The 14,594-nt window shown below is 33.9% G+C and overlaps 1 protein-coding gene across 2 annotated transcripts in view; it reads right to left on the bottom strand.

The window, feature by feature from the left end:
- Nucleotides 1–3,179: 3,179 nt before the first annotated feature.
- The window catches only part of lipea (lipase, hormone-sensitive a), a 34,345-nt gene continuing 22,930 nt past the window's right edge, over nucleotides 3,180–14,594 (bottom strand). For both annotated transcript variants that reach the window (XM_056479614.1, XM_056479615.1), the window contains exons 8-11: nucleotides 14,391–14,535; nucleotides 13,944–14,171; nucleotides 7,666–8,045; nucleotides 3,180–7,589 (exon numbers count right to left, since the gene is read on the bottom strand). In XM_056479614.1, coding sequence (XP_056335589.1) covers nucleotides 7,356–7,589; nucleotides 7,666–8,045; nucleotides 13,944–14,171; nucleotides 14,391–14,535 — 987 coding nt within the window. In that variant the 3' untranslated portion in view covers nucleotides 3,180–7,355. The remainder of the gene's footprint in view (nucleotides 7,590–7,665; nucleotides 8,046–13,943; nucleotides 14,172–14,390; nucleotides 14,536–14,594) is intronic.

Here is a 14,594-nt window from a genome sequence, read left to right as displayed (position 1 = left end):
GTGCTCAGAATAGGTTTTAATCATTCAAACAGTTGAATTACATGAAATCAATAGTAACAACCCAGTACGAGGTAAAAGCTGGACAGTTGTATTTCACCAGAGTGCTGCAAATATTGGAAAAGGCAGTAGTAGTAGTCTATGTATCTGTATTTGACATATATAATTAAGACAACACTGTACAATAGTTTTCCATTTGTTAACTAGTCGTAAACATGAGAAAACATAATCTTTTTTGAGTTTATTAATGTTAATTTCAACATTAAAATAAAACTTTTGATTTTAGAAATGTAAATATATTTAATGACACTGATCTAACATGAACTAACAACGAGCAGTTATATTTTTGTTATATATTGATAAATGTTACAGATGTATGGCTGTTGTATTTTAAAGCATAAACTAACATTAACTAATGGACTTTATTGTAAAATGTGTATCTCATTAATAACAGCAGTGAGACTAATAGCGATACAGAGTAATGGATCCCCTTAACATTACTGTACATAACCACAGTAGGGCTGCACAATCTTATTCTGCAAATGCACTCTAGAAAAACATCCCAAAGAATATAAATGTACACTGTAAAACCCAAAAAGTTAGGATAACTCAAACCATTTGAGGAAACCGATTGCAACAAACCATTTAAGTTCAAAAACTAATTCAAATGAGTACTGTGAACTTAATCCATTTGAGTAAACAAAGCAATTTGAGCAGAGTAAAACCCAATAAATGAACAGAACTCAAACCAACTGAGTACTGTAAAACCCAATAAGTTAAGGCAACTCAAACCATTTGATGAAACCGATTGCAACAAACTATTTAAGTTCAAAAACTAATCTATATGAGTACTGTGAACTTGCTTCATTTAAGTTGAAGTAATGAGGTGTTTAATTAACTCATTATCTTCAACACTGAGTTCAAAACTCTTTTCAAATAAGTAGAATTAACTTTCAGTCAATATTGAGTTAACTACACTCATTTCATTTGATAAAGTTGACTGTTTTACAGTGCATTATTTATTTCCAGAGTTATACAAGTTATTTGGTGAAATATTGCAATATAAATCACAGAAAATAAAAATATCACAATATACGTTTTTCCAATATCATGCAGCCCTAAATCCCAGTCTATTAGTCATTGTAAAGAATAAAGAAAGAATAATAATAGATTATACTGAAATAATAAAAATGATGTCATGTTTCAGGAAATTTTAACAGTATTTCCTATAATATTTTTTGTCTTATTTCTTTTAGTTTGGCTGGAAGAAAGGCTGCTTTTTTAATATTTTCTTAAATTTTTATTTATTTAAGAAAATATTTTATTAAATTATGGACTTATTATTAGCCCCCTTAGCTGTTCTCGATTGGCTACAGAACAAACCACTGCTGTTTAATGACTTGCCTATGACCTAACTTGCCAAGTTGAATTTAATTCAATCCAATTCAATTCAAAATTGTACAGTAAGTCTAAATTGCACTTTAAGCTGAATATTAGGCAACAAAATATTATTATATATTAAAAAATATTATTAAAATATTATTTATAGTCATCATGGCAAAGACAAAATAAATGAGTTAATATAAATTAGTAATTAAAACTTTTATGTTTAAAAAATGTGTTGAAAAAAATCTTTCTGATAAACAATAAAAATTTCACAGGAGGGTTAATAAGATTGCCTTTAACTGCACATAAAAAATGTCAGCTAGTTTTTACTTAATATTTCCCATTTTCATTTACATTAAAAACAAAAAGAACTACAACTAAATTAAAATGAATAAAATCTATATTTAAAACTAATTATAAACCACATAAAAATCAATATATTAAAGTGAAATCACAAAAAACAAAGAACCTAATAATTTAGGAAGTCTGTCTAATAAAAATGAGTGCTGTGAAAAGATTAATCGCGATTCATCACATCCAAAATAAAAGTTTGTTTTGACCTAATATATGTGTGTGTTAAATATGATTAATATGTACAGTTGAAGCAGAATTATTAGCCCCCCTGATTATTTTTTCCCCCAGTTTCTGTTTAACAATTTTCTCAACACATTTCTGAACATAATAGTTTTAATCACTCATTTCTAATAACTGATTTATTTTATCTTTGCCATGATGACAGTACATAATATTTTACTAGATATTTTTCAAGACACTTCTATACAGCTTAAAGTGACATTTAAAGGCTTAACTAGGGTAATTAGGTTAACTAGGCAGGTTAAGGTAATTAGGCAAGTTATTGTATAATGATGGTTTGTTTTGTAGACTATTAAAAATAATATAGCTTAAAGGGGCTAATAATTTTGACCTTAAAATGTTTTTTAAAAAATGTAAAACTGCTTTTATTCTAGCCAAAATAAAACAAATAAGACTTTCTCCAGAAGAAAAAATATTATCACACATACTGTGAAAAATTCCTTGCTCTGTTAAACATCAATTGGGAAATATTTAAAAAGAAAAAAAAAATTCAAAGGTTGGCTAATAATTCTGACTTCAACTGGATATGTGATTCACACACATACATAGAAACAAAACTATACAAAACAATTGTGTAACACACAGATTTAAATGTAGATACAATTTGGATCATATACACACGTTTTATATCCAAATATAAATACATATTTTCTCAAATATAGGCATGCCTGTGTGTATACATACAAATCAAGTCACAATCATTCGCCCTCTTGTGAATTTTCTGTTCTTTTTTAAATATTTCCCAAATGATGTTTAACAGAGCAAGAATTTTTTCACAGTATTTTTATATAATTTCTTGAGAAAGTCTTATTTGATTTATTTCTACTAGAATAAAAGTAGTTTGTAATTTTTTTTAACCATTTTAGGGTCAAATTTATTAGCCCCCTTAAGCAATTTTTTTTATTGCCTGCAGAACAAACAATTGATATACAATAACTTGCCTAATTACCCCAACCTGCCTAGTAAACCTAATTAGCCTAGTTAAGCCTTTAAATATTACTTTAAGCTGAATGCTAGAATCTTGAATAATATCTAGTCAAATATTATTTATTGTCATCATGGCAAAGATAAAATAAATCCGTTCTTAGAAATGAGTTATTAAAATAATGATTTTATAATTGTTTTGTCCCTTGAATTAGTTTTTTTTTTGTACTAAAAATAATCACAAACACAACAACAAAAAGCACTGAGACAAAGATTCATTCATGAAAAACAGTGGAGTATTTATTATTGCATTTGACATTCAGTTCATCCAAATCTCTTCGAAAATATAGTTTAGAACAAATATCTTTGGTGTTATGAGATAAAAATAAAGATCAGCATGTTCTGAATCTAATTAGTTTAAAATCTCGTTTCAGCCTTTTAGTTTACTGCATTATGACATGAACTGGTAAGTACTTAAAGCTAAATGTACTTGTGCGCCGGACCAGTTCTTCAAGAAAAAAAGATGAGGTAACGTGTTAATATAAAAGCTCAAGTGTAGACAAGGGTATGAAAAGACACAATGGTGTAAAGCTTAGAACTGATAATCTCTGCTCCTCAAATAATCACACACACACACATTTCCATGTAAAATTAATTAAACATTTTAAAATTATGCTACAGTTTACATTTTAACTTTAAATGTAATGTTATTTTAGGCCACAAGCTGCACTGGACTAAAATGCCATCTTTTATGGGCCTATTTATGTATTTTTATTTTATTATTATTATATATAAAGCATGAAAATCTGTGCTGCTTTACTGACCAATATTGGTGCAATATTGATAATATCAGATGTACTAATATCATTGGAAAAAACGCTGCATTTTTAAATCAAACAATAGAAAGTAACTATGTATTTGCTTCCTTACGTTTAAACATTCGACTCTTTTTCATTTCGACTCAAACTAGAAAGAAATGACACAAAGTTCACAGTGCAAGTTGCTTTAAAAAGGAGATAGTTAGCAGTGCAAAAGCAGCTTGGACAGATAATATTGCATCACTACAGGCACAATGGTGGATGTTTAGACATTCAGTTTGGTCTGAACAGAACAGTGGTCATTGTGAATCTCTTAAAAACTATTCACTCTGATGTAAAACTGGACATGCTGTAGCCTCAGGGGTTCAGACTTTGGTATTGCGAGATCAACAATACATCCATATAGGAACAACCACCTGGAAAGGCAAAAGCCTCTTAAACATTGTTGCCATTTTTTCCAATAAAGTTGTTCTGATAAATAAAAAACTACAGTATTTTAAATTCAATTCAATTACTTATATATAAAATTTTATATATCTAGGCCAAAGGCATTCATTTTTACAGAATATGTACTAAAAAGACCCAATTCAGTACACATCCCAATAATGATGTCAGTTATAAACAAACGAAAAGATTCATCTATGATGGTAAAGTTATAGCTGGCCCACTCAGACTGACATCTGGTCCATCCAATCAAACGAGGCCTGAGACCCAGCTTCTATTGGTTAAACTTCAAATGACGTTTTAAAACCGAACTTCGACTTCTACCACTTGTGATCTTTTATGGTTTACTAAAGTTTGGTGAAGCTAATAACTAAAATGTGGCTACAGCTCTAGAAAAAATTAAGACGCCACTTTAATGGTATTTTTGGTACATTTCCAACATCCTTAAGCCGCCTTTCCACTGCACACGACAAATTAGACAGACCGGAAGTCTTTCATTTCCAATAGAGAGTAGTCTGGGAGTTCCAATCATCTCCCTATGCAGAAAATTAGGATCTGATTTAAGCTGCGGATCTGTTAAAATATTTGAAAATAAAAATTGTTAAAATATAACTCCTGCGACTAGATTATTTGCAACCAGCTAACTGGTTGTGATGTATTTCAGTGTTGTCCAAGCAGGTCCGTGCGCGCAAGATGAGAAATAGTAGTTTTTTTGTTATTATTTGAATCAGGAAAAAAAGTTTGTATTAAAAAACATTTCTATTCATAAATGAGCAATGCAAATATTATATTTTAATGTTGTCCCCACATTTCCTCCAAAAGTTTTACCGGTCTATGAGTTTCTAGTATTCATTCATTCAACCATGGTGAATGCACAGAGAATAAAGGCTTTTGCACTCCTTTATTTCGGACACTGCGAGAACAGCTTCTCTCCCATGATGCACAACAAAACTTGCAACTATGAAATATGTGCAACTGCCACAAGGGGGCGTAATCCGACAGTCGTGTCCAAATGTCGTGTGCAGCTGAAAGGCGGCTTGGCGTCACTGACACAGCACTCATGATTGTATTTTGAAAAATCATGTTGTTGTCAAATAAAACAGTTGTCATGCCAACATGCTACTTCAAACAGAAGCTCATAATGAGGAGTTCTTCTGATTGGTCCACTGCTTTGAAACTGACACTAGCTATGTTTCCATCCAAAAATGCTAATTAAATGTATGCGCAAAACTGGAATGTTGCATAAAAGACGTGCGAATAAAGCAGCGTTTCCATCCAATGAATCAAAGAGATCAAAATCGTCATTTTCTGATAAACTGGTGGCAAATATCAACAGTAAAAATGGAATTTGCTGCAGTCAGAGAAGCTGTGTCAATCTTTTTATTATTTAATAAATGACTCACGCCTCAGAAGACAAATGCCGACACGCAATGAACACGTGCTAGTGTTTGAAGGCGTGAGACACGGAGCACAGACACTCTTGATGGTTCTGGAGGTAATTAATAATAAAATAACACTAATACTGAAACGGTTAAGGCATTTTAGAATGACCAAAACAACACTTCAGATGTTTTACAGTGTGCTCAGCCTGCTGATTTGTCCATTCACACACATTTTTATCATCACATGATCTCTTATAACAAACTCACATGACTTTTTTAATGCACATACTGGAATTTGTTTGGTAAAAGTGTCTCCGTCGTAGTTTACACGCATCTTTTCTTATCGAATAAAAAGTATATCCTACTCAGTTATGCGCATATGTTTTTTACGCACATTTTTAAAATGTATGCGCATCTTTTCGTTTCTATCAATCGTTTTTTATGCGCATGTCCAAAATGCACATAAAAATAGGTGGATGAAAACGTAGCTAATGACTAGCAGTTTCCCACATTAGCCATTGACACAGCACTCAATGAATGTTTTAAATCAGGTTGCCATCAAATAAAACAGTTGTCATGCCAACTTGCATCTGGAAACATGCTGAGTTATTCTGATTGGTCCACTGCTTTGGAACTAACATTAATGAGCAGCACTGTAAAAGCTGAAAATCCTTTAAGTTGACATCTTAAAAACGCAGTGCTCATGTATGGAAAGCCAGAAAGTAAAAAAAAAAACGGGCAAACACAAGAACATGTTGTTTGCATGTAGAATATGCACATTGCATATTCTACGTGTAAACTACTCGCAAACAACATGGTTAAGGTGTGGTCAGACTGCACGTTTTGCCCCATTGACTTCCATTCATACACTGATGAATGTACCACACCGGAAACATAAGCTTGTTCGAGAAGTATCAGATTTCACTGCGCTCAAGAGTTCCAGCGATTCTTGGATGCATGAAATATTGCACATTATGGCAAGTTTTGCTTGCTACACAACTGAAAACGTGCTAGATATAATACAGTTTTTTATTCTGAATTGTAGTACTATAAAGTACTATGACATTTTTTAACTGGCGAATCACATGAGTCGTGGCTTTGGTCAACAGGGGGGGGATTGTGCTTCGAACATATTATGCTAACCGGTTAGCATTTAGGCAGATCACCTACTGCACTATTAACTGTCATTTATGTCCGTCAAGCATGTGTTTAAATAGAAAAACAATGGTAAAATAGTGCATTGGATTGGATATCCCATTCTGTGTGAATGACCTCTTAAACATATCATCTTTTGTGTCCAAATGAAGAAAGAACTGAAACGAGTTTGGGACAAGTGCAGGCTGTGTAAATGATGACAGAATTTTCATTTTTGGATGAACGATAGTATTTCCAAATTTGTCTCATATGCAATGTCAGTATCAGTGTGAAGTGTATACTGAATTGGGTCTATTTTTTATTAATTAGAATTAATAAGACACTTTTTTTGCTGCATAAAGTGCTTAAATGGATTGCAAATTCCCACGTCTTGCCAACTGTCAACTTATCTGAGTGTTTTTTTTTTCCTTTTTATTTTTATTTTGTTTGCGAGATGATCTAAATATTTGTGCCTTGAAAGAAATGTAAACCTGACAGAATTTCTAAAGATGTATTGCTCTCCAGATCTCTGTGCCAGTCACATGACTGAAAACTATGAACTGCTTCCAGGATTATTTTAAATAATTATCTGGTTTTGAACCTGTCGAAGTTATTTCGACTACTTTAAGTCCACTATTTCTTGGACTTTGCTCAACTTTCCCAAGCATAAAACTGTCTAAACAATGCTTGACTGCTTCTGATCAGCTGTTGGTTCCTCCAGCTTCAAGACTTCTCTGATTCGTTTCACACAAATATCAGCTGCTTCCTGGGTTTCTTTGGAGAGCTGTAATAGGCTCAGGAATCCATGAGGAAGATCTTCCACCACAGTGAGCGTCACTGGCTGGTTCATATTCCTCAGCTTTTTGGCAAACATGACTGAATCATCTAACAGGGCGTCCAATGCTGAGGCCTGAGGAGAAGAATCAAAGCATTAAAACAATAGTTTGGTCAAAGTGCAGATTCCCCGCAGGTTCACAATGCCTTACCACTATATGCACTGGGGGAAGCCCTTTGAGAAGACTGTCTGGAGCAAGAAGTGGAGAAACAAATGGGTTCTTCATAATCGGTGTGCAAGGCGTCTTTATATCCACCAGACAACTGGATCGCAGTGGCTCAAAGTTTTCTGGGTATTCTTTGACTTCTTGTGGTGCTTCCTCAGAATGTGGTTTAAAAGATGAAGGACCGTTTGATGAAGTGGTTGCAGAGGCTGTTGATGAGGATGATGGTGGTGCTTTTGGGTCTAGTAAAGTTTGAATCCAGTTTGTTGCTCCTTGGGCAAATTTACTCAGCATCTTTACTGTGTCTTGTCCCAGAGCAGCCAGGGTGTCCAACTGCTGAGCTGGCTGTACTGATCGACAGCTCAAACCTGATGATGGAAAGTGTGACCGAGACATAAAAAAAGCAATCATGAGGGTGCAGTAGATAGACATTTTAAAGCATCCCAAATGTGCTAATTTAAAGATTCTAATTTTGTTGGTTTACAACACTTTGAAAACCCTTTGATTGTCTCCTGATTTGCATATTCAATTCAATTCATCTTTATTTCTACAGCGCCTTCACAATGTAGATTGTGTCAAAGCAGCTTTTCAGAGTTGAAGTTCAGTTCAGTGTGGTTTAAATTTCACTGCTGAAAGTCCAAACACTGACAAGCAAATCCATCGATATCTGCATCAACACTTTCCTCATAGTGTGTGAAAAGTTTCGTTCAAGGATCCACTCACAGAGTCCTCTGTTCTGATTTGTCAGATGGGCTAGACGGTTGTGATAGTTTTTTACTTATGCTTGGTTCACACAGAATGTGACTAAGTATTCATAGGAGTAAATTTCTTACAAAGTCAATGCAAATTTCTAAAAATTATACGGTAGGGTATTGCATAGATGCACAAAAATTATATGGTAGGGTTTTGCATATTTGCAATACCCTACCATATAATTTTAGTTAAAAGGCTTCCTCAGCACTTATCTTCAAAGGGATTTATATATATATATATATATATATATATATATATATATATATATATATATATATATATATATATATATATATATATATATATATATATATATATACACACACACACACACACACAACAGTTTTGTCAGGCAATATGGCTGAATGTTACTGGTGGGGGGCACTAAAGCACTCGGCCTGCGGCCTCAAGCCAATGCACACCTCCCACCAGTGCCGAAATACAGCCACTGCTACTCATGTGATATTGCTCATATTGTCAGTTTTATTGTATCAATTTAAGCCCAAGTCCTCAAAAAGTATATAAAACTGTATTTGCTTTAAAAGGGCTAAAAACAGTGCATTCTTAACATGTTACTAACACAAATCAAACTCACCTTCATTTGTACAGTGTTTGAGGGTAAAGTTCTTTACATGCTACCAATGAAGGCTATAGCATTCAGCAACTTTGTTACAAAACGGTTTAGGTTTATATAGGAAGTCAGACTAAAATTACTGACAACTCGTTTCAGAGAGTTCAGAATCAGTTATTTGCTTTAGTAGACAATAACTCCATTTATCATAAATTTTTGATCTTTGCAGAGCAATGTTAAATTGCAGAGTTTTATCATTCTCAAAAAGTTGCATTACACACTGCATTAAAAACGAATATCTTTATATTAACAACTTTAGCATTTCAAATATAGTGCCTAATAACACTGTCACTACAAAGTTTTCGAATTGAATTTAAACAATGTTAGGAATTAACAAAAATAATATTACAAATAATGCTTAACCAAAAAAAGCAATTGATGAATTTTTGCTTTTCAAACTTTAAATTAAAGAGGTTTTGTGAAGCAGGTAGCCATGCATGACTACAGAGCATTCACAGCTCATTAGAATGCAAAATGCAGGATAAACGGATTACAACTGTATTCAGCGCCACTCCAAAGAGTCATAATATCTGTTTAAATGCATCTTATAATAGTTTAATGTGTATATTGTGAAATTTGCCACGTGCTTGTAATGAGGCAACAAACACATGTAGAGTATTAATGTTTAATATAGAGTAATGTAGAGTATGTAGAGTATGTGTTTAATGCACATTTATGCATCATGTCATATCACTTAGCTCTTATGTGGTTTTTCTTAAGTGAAAGGATGCCAATAAACTTAAAAAACTTATATGTTTATGCAGATGTTGTTATTAAATTCTGCCTGTGTTTTCATATACATTAAAACCGCAAAACACAAATTGAATTGCATTTCTGTCTGCTCCTTTTGTTGAGTATAAATATAATTTAGCGTATATTTCATCCACAACACTAAAGCAAACTTGGCTTAAAAACACTACCTGACAAAAGTCTTGTCGTTGATCGCAGTTGTAAGATCAACAAATAATAACTTGACCCAGGGGCGTCGCTAGACCCAATTCACTGGGGCACGTGCCCCAGTAAAAATCTCCAGTGCCCCAGTAAATGCATTGAGATATGATTTACTTCATATGCAAGTGTATTTATTAAGAGTGGTCATTCCGAAATAAAGACGTTATTCTCTAAATGCAACCGAACCAACGCTGGTGAAAGCAATGTGTTTAATCAAAAAGCAAACTGACGCATCTCCGCGTGTGCGCAAAGAACAGGCGCGCCTCTTGCACGCTGCCCTGAGAGTCCCGGTACTAAACATGCGCGCCAAAAAAGACGGCTACCTGCTTGTATACGTGCCGCTCATGCGTCGTAAAACCAGCATAACAGCTTTTTTTTGTGTTGCAAGTGGACAAAACTAAAGTTTAAACAATATGATGGTGATCTTACTAAGCATGCCTCCTGATAGATTTTTTTTTGCATGAAGCAAAAAGGAGGGATGACGAGTCAGGGAGGTAAGACTTAACAAACCTAATTATCTGCCATGTGTCAAGTCTACAACAGATAATCCTATAACATATCTTTTTTTTTTTTTTTTTGTATTTTATTGAATTGTCAATAGAATTTCATTAAAATGAAATTAATATTTATGCAAAAGTAATTTCTTAAATGATCTTAGCATCACTCCAGTTGTCTTAACATTGTTTTCCAGTTACATTTAAGATTATTTAGAAGAAGAATAATATGTATATAAGAATAATAATATGTATATAAAAATAATGTATAATAATAAGAATACTTTTATTTATAATTTATAATTATTTTAAAGATTATGACTGAGAATATGATTTTACCTCAGCGCTGCACTTTTCTCCTTCGCCCTCGCGCTGAGTTCGGGTGACTGAGTGTTGTGAAGTAGTTAAACTCTCCTCAGTTTAATTTCCAGTGTCAAACTGGCACAGGAATATCAGTATATTAATATAGGCTTTGCTAAAAGGCTGGTCAAATGTCTTTTTTTACAGAAGCTAACAGACGCGCATGCTGCGACCGGTGATGAATCAACAATGCAAATATTTTGACTTATTTAAAGTAGGCTATAGGCTATAGCATATAGTAATTTTGTGTAAAGACATTTATAAAAATATGTAGCTAATATATCACAGGGGTTTGTGTAGCAACAATTACGGGAGCATTAATTAAATCCTTTTTTTCCAGTGGAGCGAAACAAACACTGCACAGATAGCGGATGGAGACGCACAAAAATATATTAATTATATATATTTTCGTCGGAGGAAAAATATTCTTTGAACGAATTTTGTTTTGTACAATTTGTATCTTAGTTTTTGTGGGTCAGTTATTTACAAAATAAACAAGAATAACTAATAAACTGAAGAGAAACGATGTGCCTCAGGGTCCGCTATATGCCGCGGCCAAAACACAAACTGTCTGTTAAATACAATCGTAATATAAATAAAATAAAAGTGAAATATTCAGTTTCGAATATTGAATCTTTGTTAACTGTATGATCAAAAATAAAAGAGCAGCCTATATTATCAATCTTTATGACAAACATCCATTGATCGGTCAGTTTCGCTTTAATCAAAGCGTTTGAACTTTTTGATATTTTAGTCAAAGTGGTCTGCATAACCAATGATTGAACTTATCCACCTGCGACCCACCCATAATTAAACATCATATAGGCGAGCTGGCTTTTTGATTACCTGAACCGTGTATTAACGGCTGCACCAGCATAACCCGAGATCTGCATATTAATAGCAGCACCAGCAGATATAAGAGAGTTTGTTTCATAACAGCGTTTTATGCTTTATAAATATCCAATATTAAGAGAGTGACTCCATAAGGTACATAAACTGCACACACTTGATTATTACTTATGTGTAAAGTCATGGACGCATCTCACAGCGCAAAGCATAACTTATCCTTTAAATGTCCATGCTTAATATGTCATTGATGAGGTCTATCTATTGAAAGGGTTACAATATAGGCTATATATGCGCTACATAGCAGGGACGTTAAGGTTATAGGTAACCCTTTCAGTAGATAGGCCCTGAAGTTTATTTGTTATTATTGTTTATTTTGTAGATTACTGACGACAAAAACTAAGATACAAATTGTACAAAACGAAATGCGTTAATTGTAAAAAATATATGAATTGTATATTTTTGTGCGTCTCCATCCGCTACACAACTGTGTGTTTGTTTCGCTCCACAGGAAAAAAGGATAATGCTCCACTGTAACTGCTGCTACACAAACCCCTGTGATATATTGGCTAAATTTTTTATAAACTTCTTTACACAAAATTACTATATGCTATAGCCTATATCCTACTTTAAATAAGTCAAAATATATGCGATTGTTGACTCATCACCGTGGTCGCAGCTTGTGCGTCTGTTAGCTTCTGTAAAAAAGACATTTGACCAGCCTTTTAGCAAAGCCTATATTAATATACTGATATTCCTGTGCGATTTTATATATATAAAATCCCCCCTCCCCTCAAAAAAAAAAAAAAATAATAAAAAAAAAAAAAAAAATATATATATATATAATTTTTTTTTTTTTTTTTTATTATTTTTTTTTTGAGGGGAGGGGGAAGGGGGGGGGGGGGGGGGGGCACGTGCCCCAGTAGAGCTTTATGTCTAGCAACGCCCCTGACTTGACCTCTAGCTGATCATTTGGAAAAGTGGCAGAAGGCAGATGCTTCTGATGATCTGTTGAACTGCATCCCATTTATCACAAATACTGCAGAAGACCTATTGGAACCTGCATGGACCCAATATTCTTACTAAAATCAGTCAAGTTTGGTGAAGGAAAAATCATGGTTTGGGGTTACATTCAATATGAGGGCATGCGAGAGATCTACAAAGTGGATGGCAACATCAACAGCCTGAGGTATCAAGACATTTGTGCTACCCATTACATTACAAACCACAGGAGAGGGCAAATTCTTCAGCAGGATAGCGCTCCTTGTCATACTTCAGCCTCCACATCAAAGTTCCTTAAAGCAAAGAAGGTCAAGGTGCCCCAGGATTGGCCTGCCCAGTCACCAAACATGAACATTATTGAGCATGTCTGGGGTAAGATGAAGGAGGAGGCATTAAAGATGAATCCAAATGATCTTGTTGAACTCTGGGAGTCCAGCAAGAACACTTTTTGGCATTCCAGATGACTTTATTAATAAGTTATTTGAGTCATTGCAGAGATGTATGGATGCAGTCCTCCAAGTTCATGGGAGTTATACACAATATTAATTCTTTTTCCACTGCACCATGACTTTATATTCTATACTGGACATTATTTCTGTTAAGTGACAAGACTTTAGTCTAAGCAAAGTCAGACCTTACTGTCCTAATTAAATAATTAAAAATCAAGGAATGTTTTTTTTTTCATTTTGGTAAAATAATCATAATCTAGAGGCCTTTGCCTTTCATATAAGCCACTTCTGATACCAAATGACCAGCAAGAAGTTATTATTTTTGTTCCTAAAACTTGGATAGGTGACAAGAGTTTTGTCTATATCTCAAAATACACACGTCTACCCTTTCAGTTGAAAAGATTGTTAACAAAGAATCAACTTATTTTGTTAAAAAGTTTATATATATATATATATATATATATATAAGTTTATATATTATATATATATTGATATGTTAATTAAAACTGGACCATAATATATATGACTTCATTCACAATTAGTTTTAGACTTTTGTAGCCCATTTATGAGGAGCTCCTATCTTTTCTCACATAAAAAAGCAGTATCTTCTCATGAATATGTCAAATGATTTGAGACATTGTATTGTCTTGGGTAAAGCTGCTTTCACTAAAGTTGCAACTTTATTCCACAGTTTTTTACTTGGAGAATGTTGCGACTTTATATTTTTGCTGTTGTTTGTTACTGTAAAGCTGCTTTGAAACAATCTGCACCGTGACTCACCAGCATAGGCGTCGATACACTTGTAGAGCACACTCAAAGGCAGCAGAGGGTCGATTAAAGTGAGCAGTCTAGATGGTGAGGCGTCTGTTGTTAGTAGAGTCGCTGGATACGCCGCCACAATCCCATCAGGAACACGTACACCATGAGACATCGCCCTCATAGATACGGTTATACACAGGTTACCGCCTGCGCTGTCTCCCACCAAACAAACATGCTCTGCTGTCGAGCCTGTGAAGTAAAATGTACATTTCCTTTGTCATGTCCATATCTATTATTATGCTCACAACTAAAAGAACACATTTTGAAGTAGTTCTTTAAAGAGTCTTAAAGGGATATATTATCCTCAAAATATATACATAATATTTTTTAATTACTTAATAACTAAAAGTTCTAAATAATTACTCAATGTTAGTAGTTTCTATCTAGAAAGTGGTGTGATATACAAACCCAGCAGGTGGCAGTTCTTCAATGCCCAGCAGTAGGCGTAGAAACACTCCTCTAGAGCACGGGGGAACGGGGCCTCTGGAGCCAAAGAGTAATCCACTGACAGGATAGGCACATTCAGATCTTTAGACCAGCTCTTTAAATAATTCTACAACAGAGACAAAGGCCCTGTTAGCGCCTGGTATGATGCATATTGGTCAATGGGAT

The sequence above is a fragment of the Danio aesculapii genome, chromosome 19 (assembly GCF_903798145.1).
Source record: "Danio aesculapii chromosome 19, fDanAes4.1, whole genome shotgun sequence".
In the NCBI taxonomy this organism is placed as follows: domain Eukaryota; kingdom Metazoa; phylum Chordata; class Actinopteri; order Cypriniformes; family Danionidae; genus Danio; species Danio aesculapii.
This window is presented reverse-complemented; position numbering and strand designations above follow the sequence as displayed.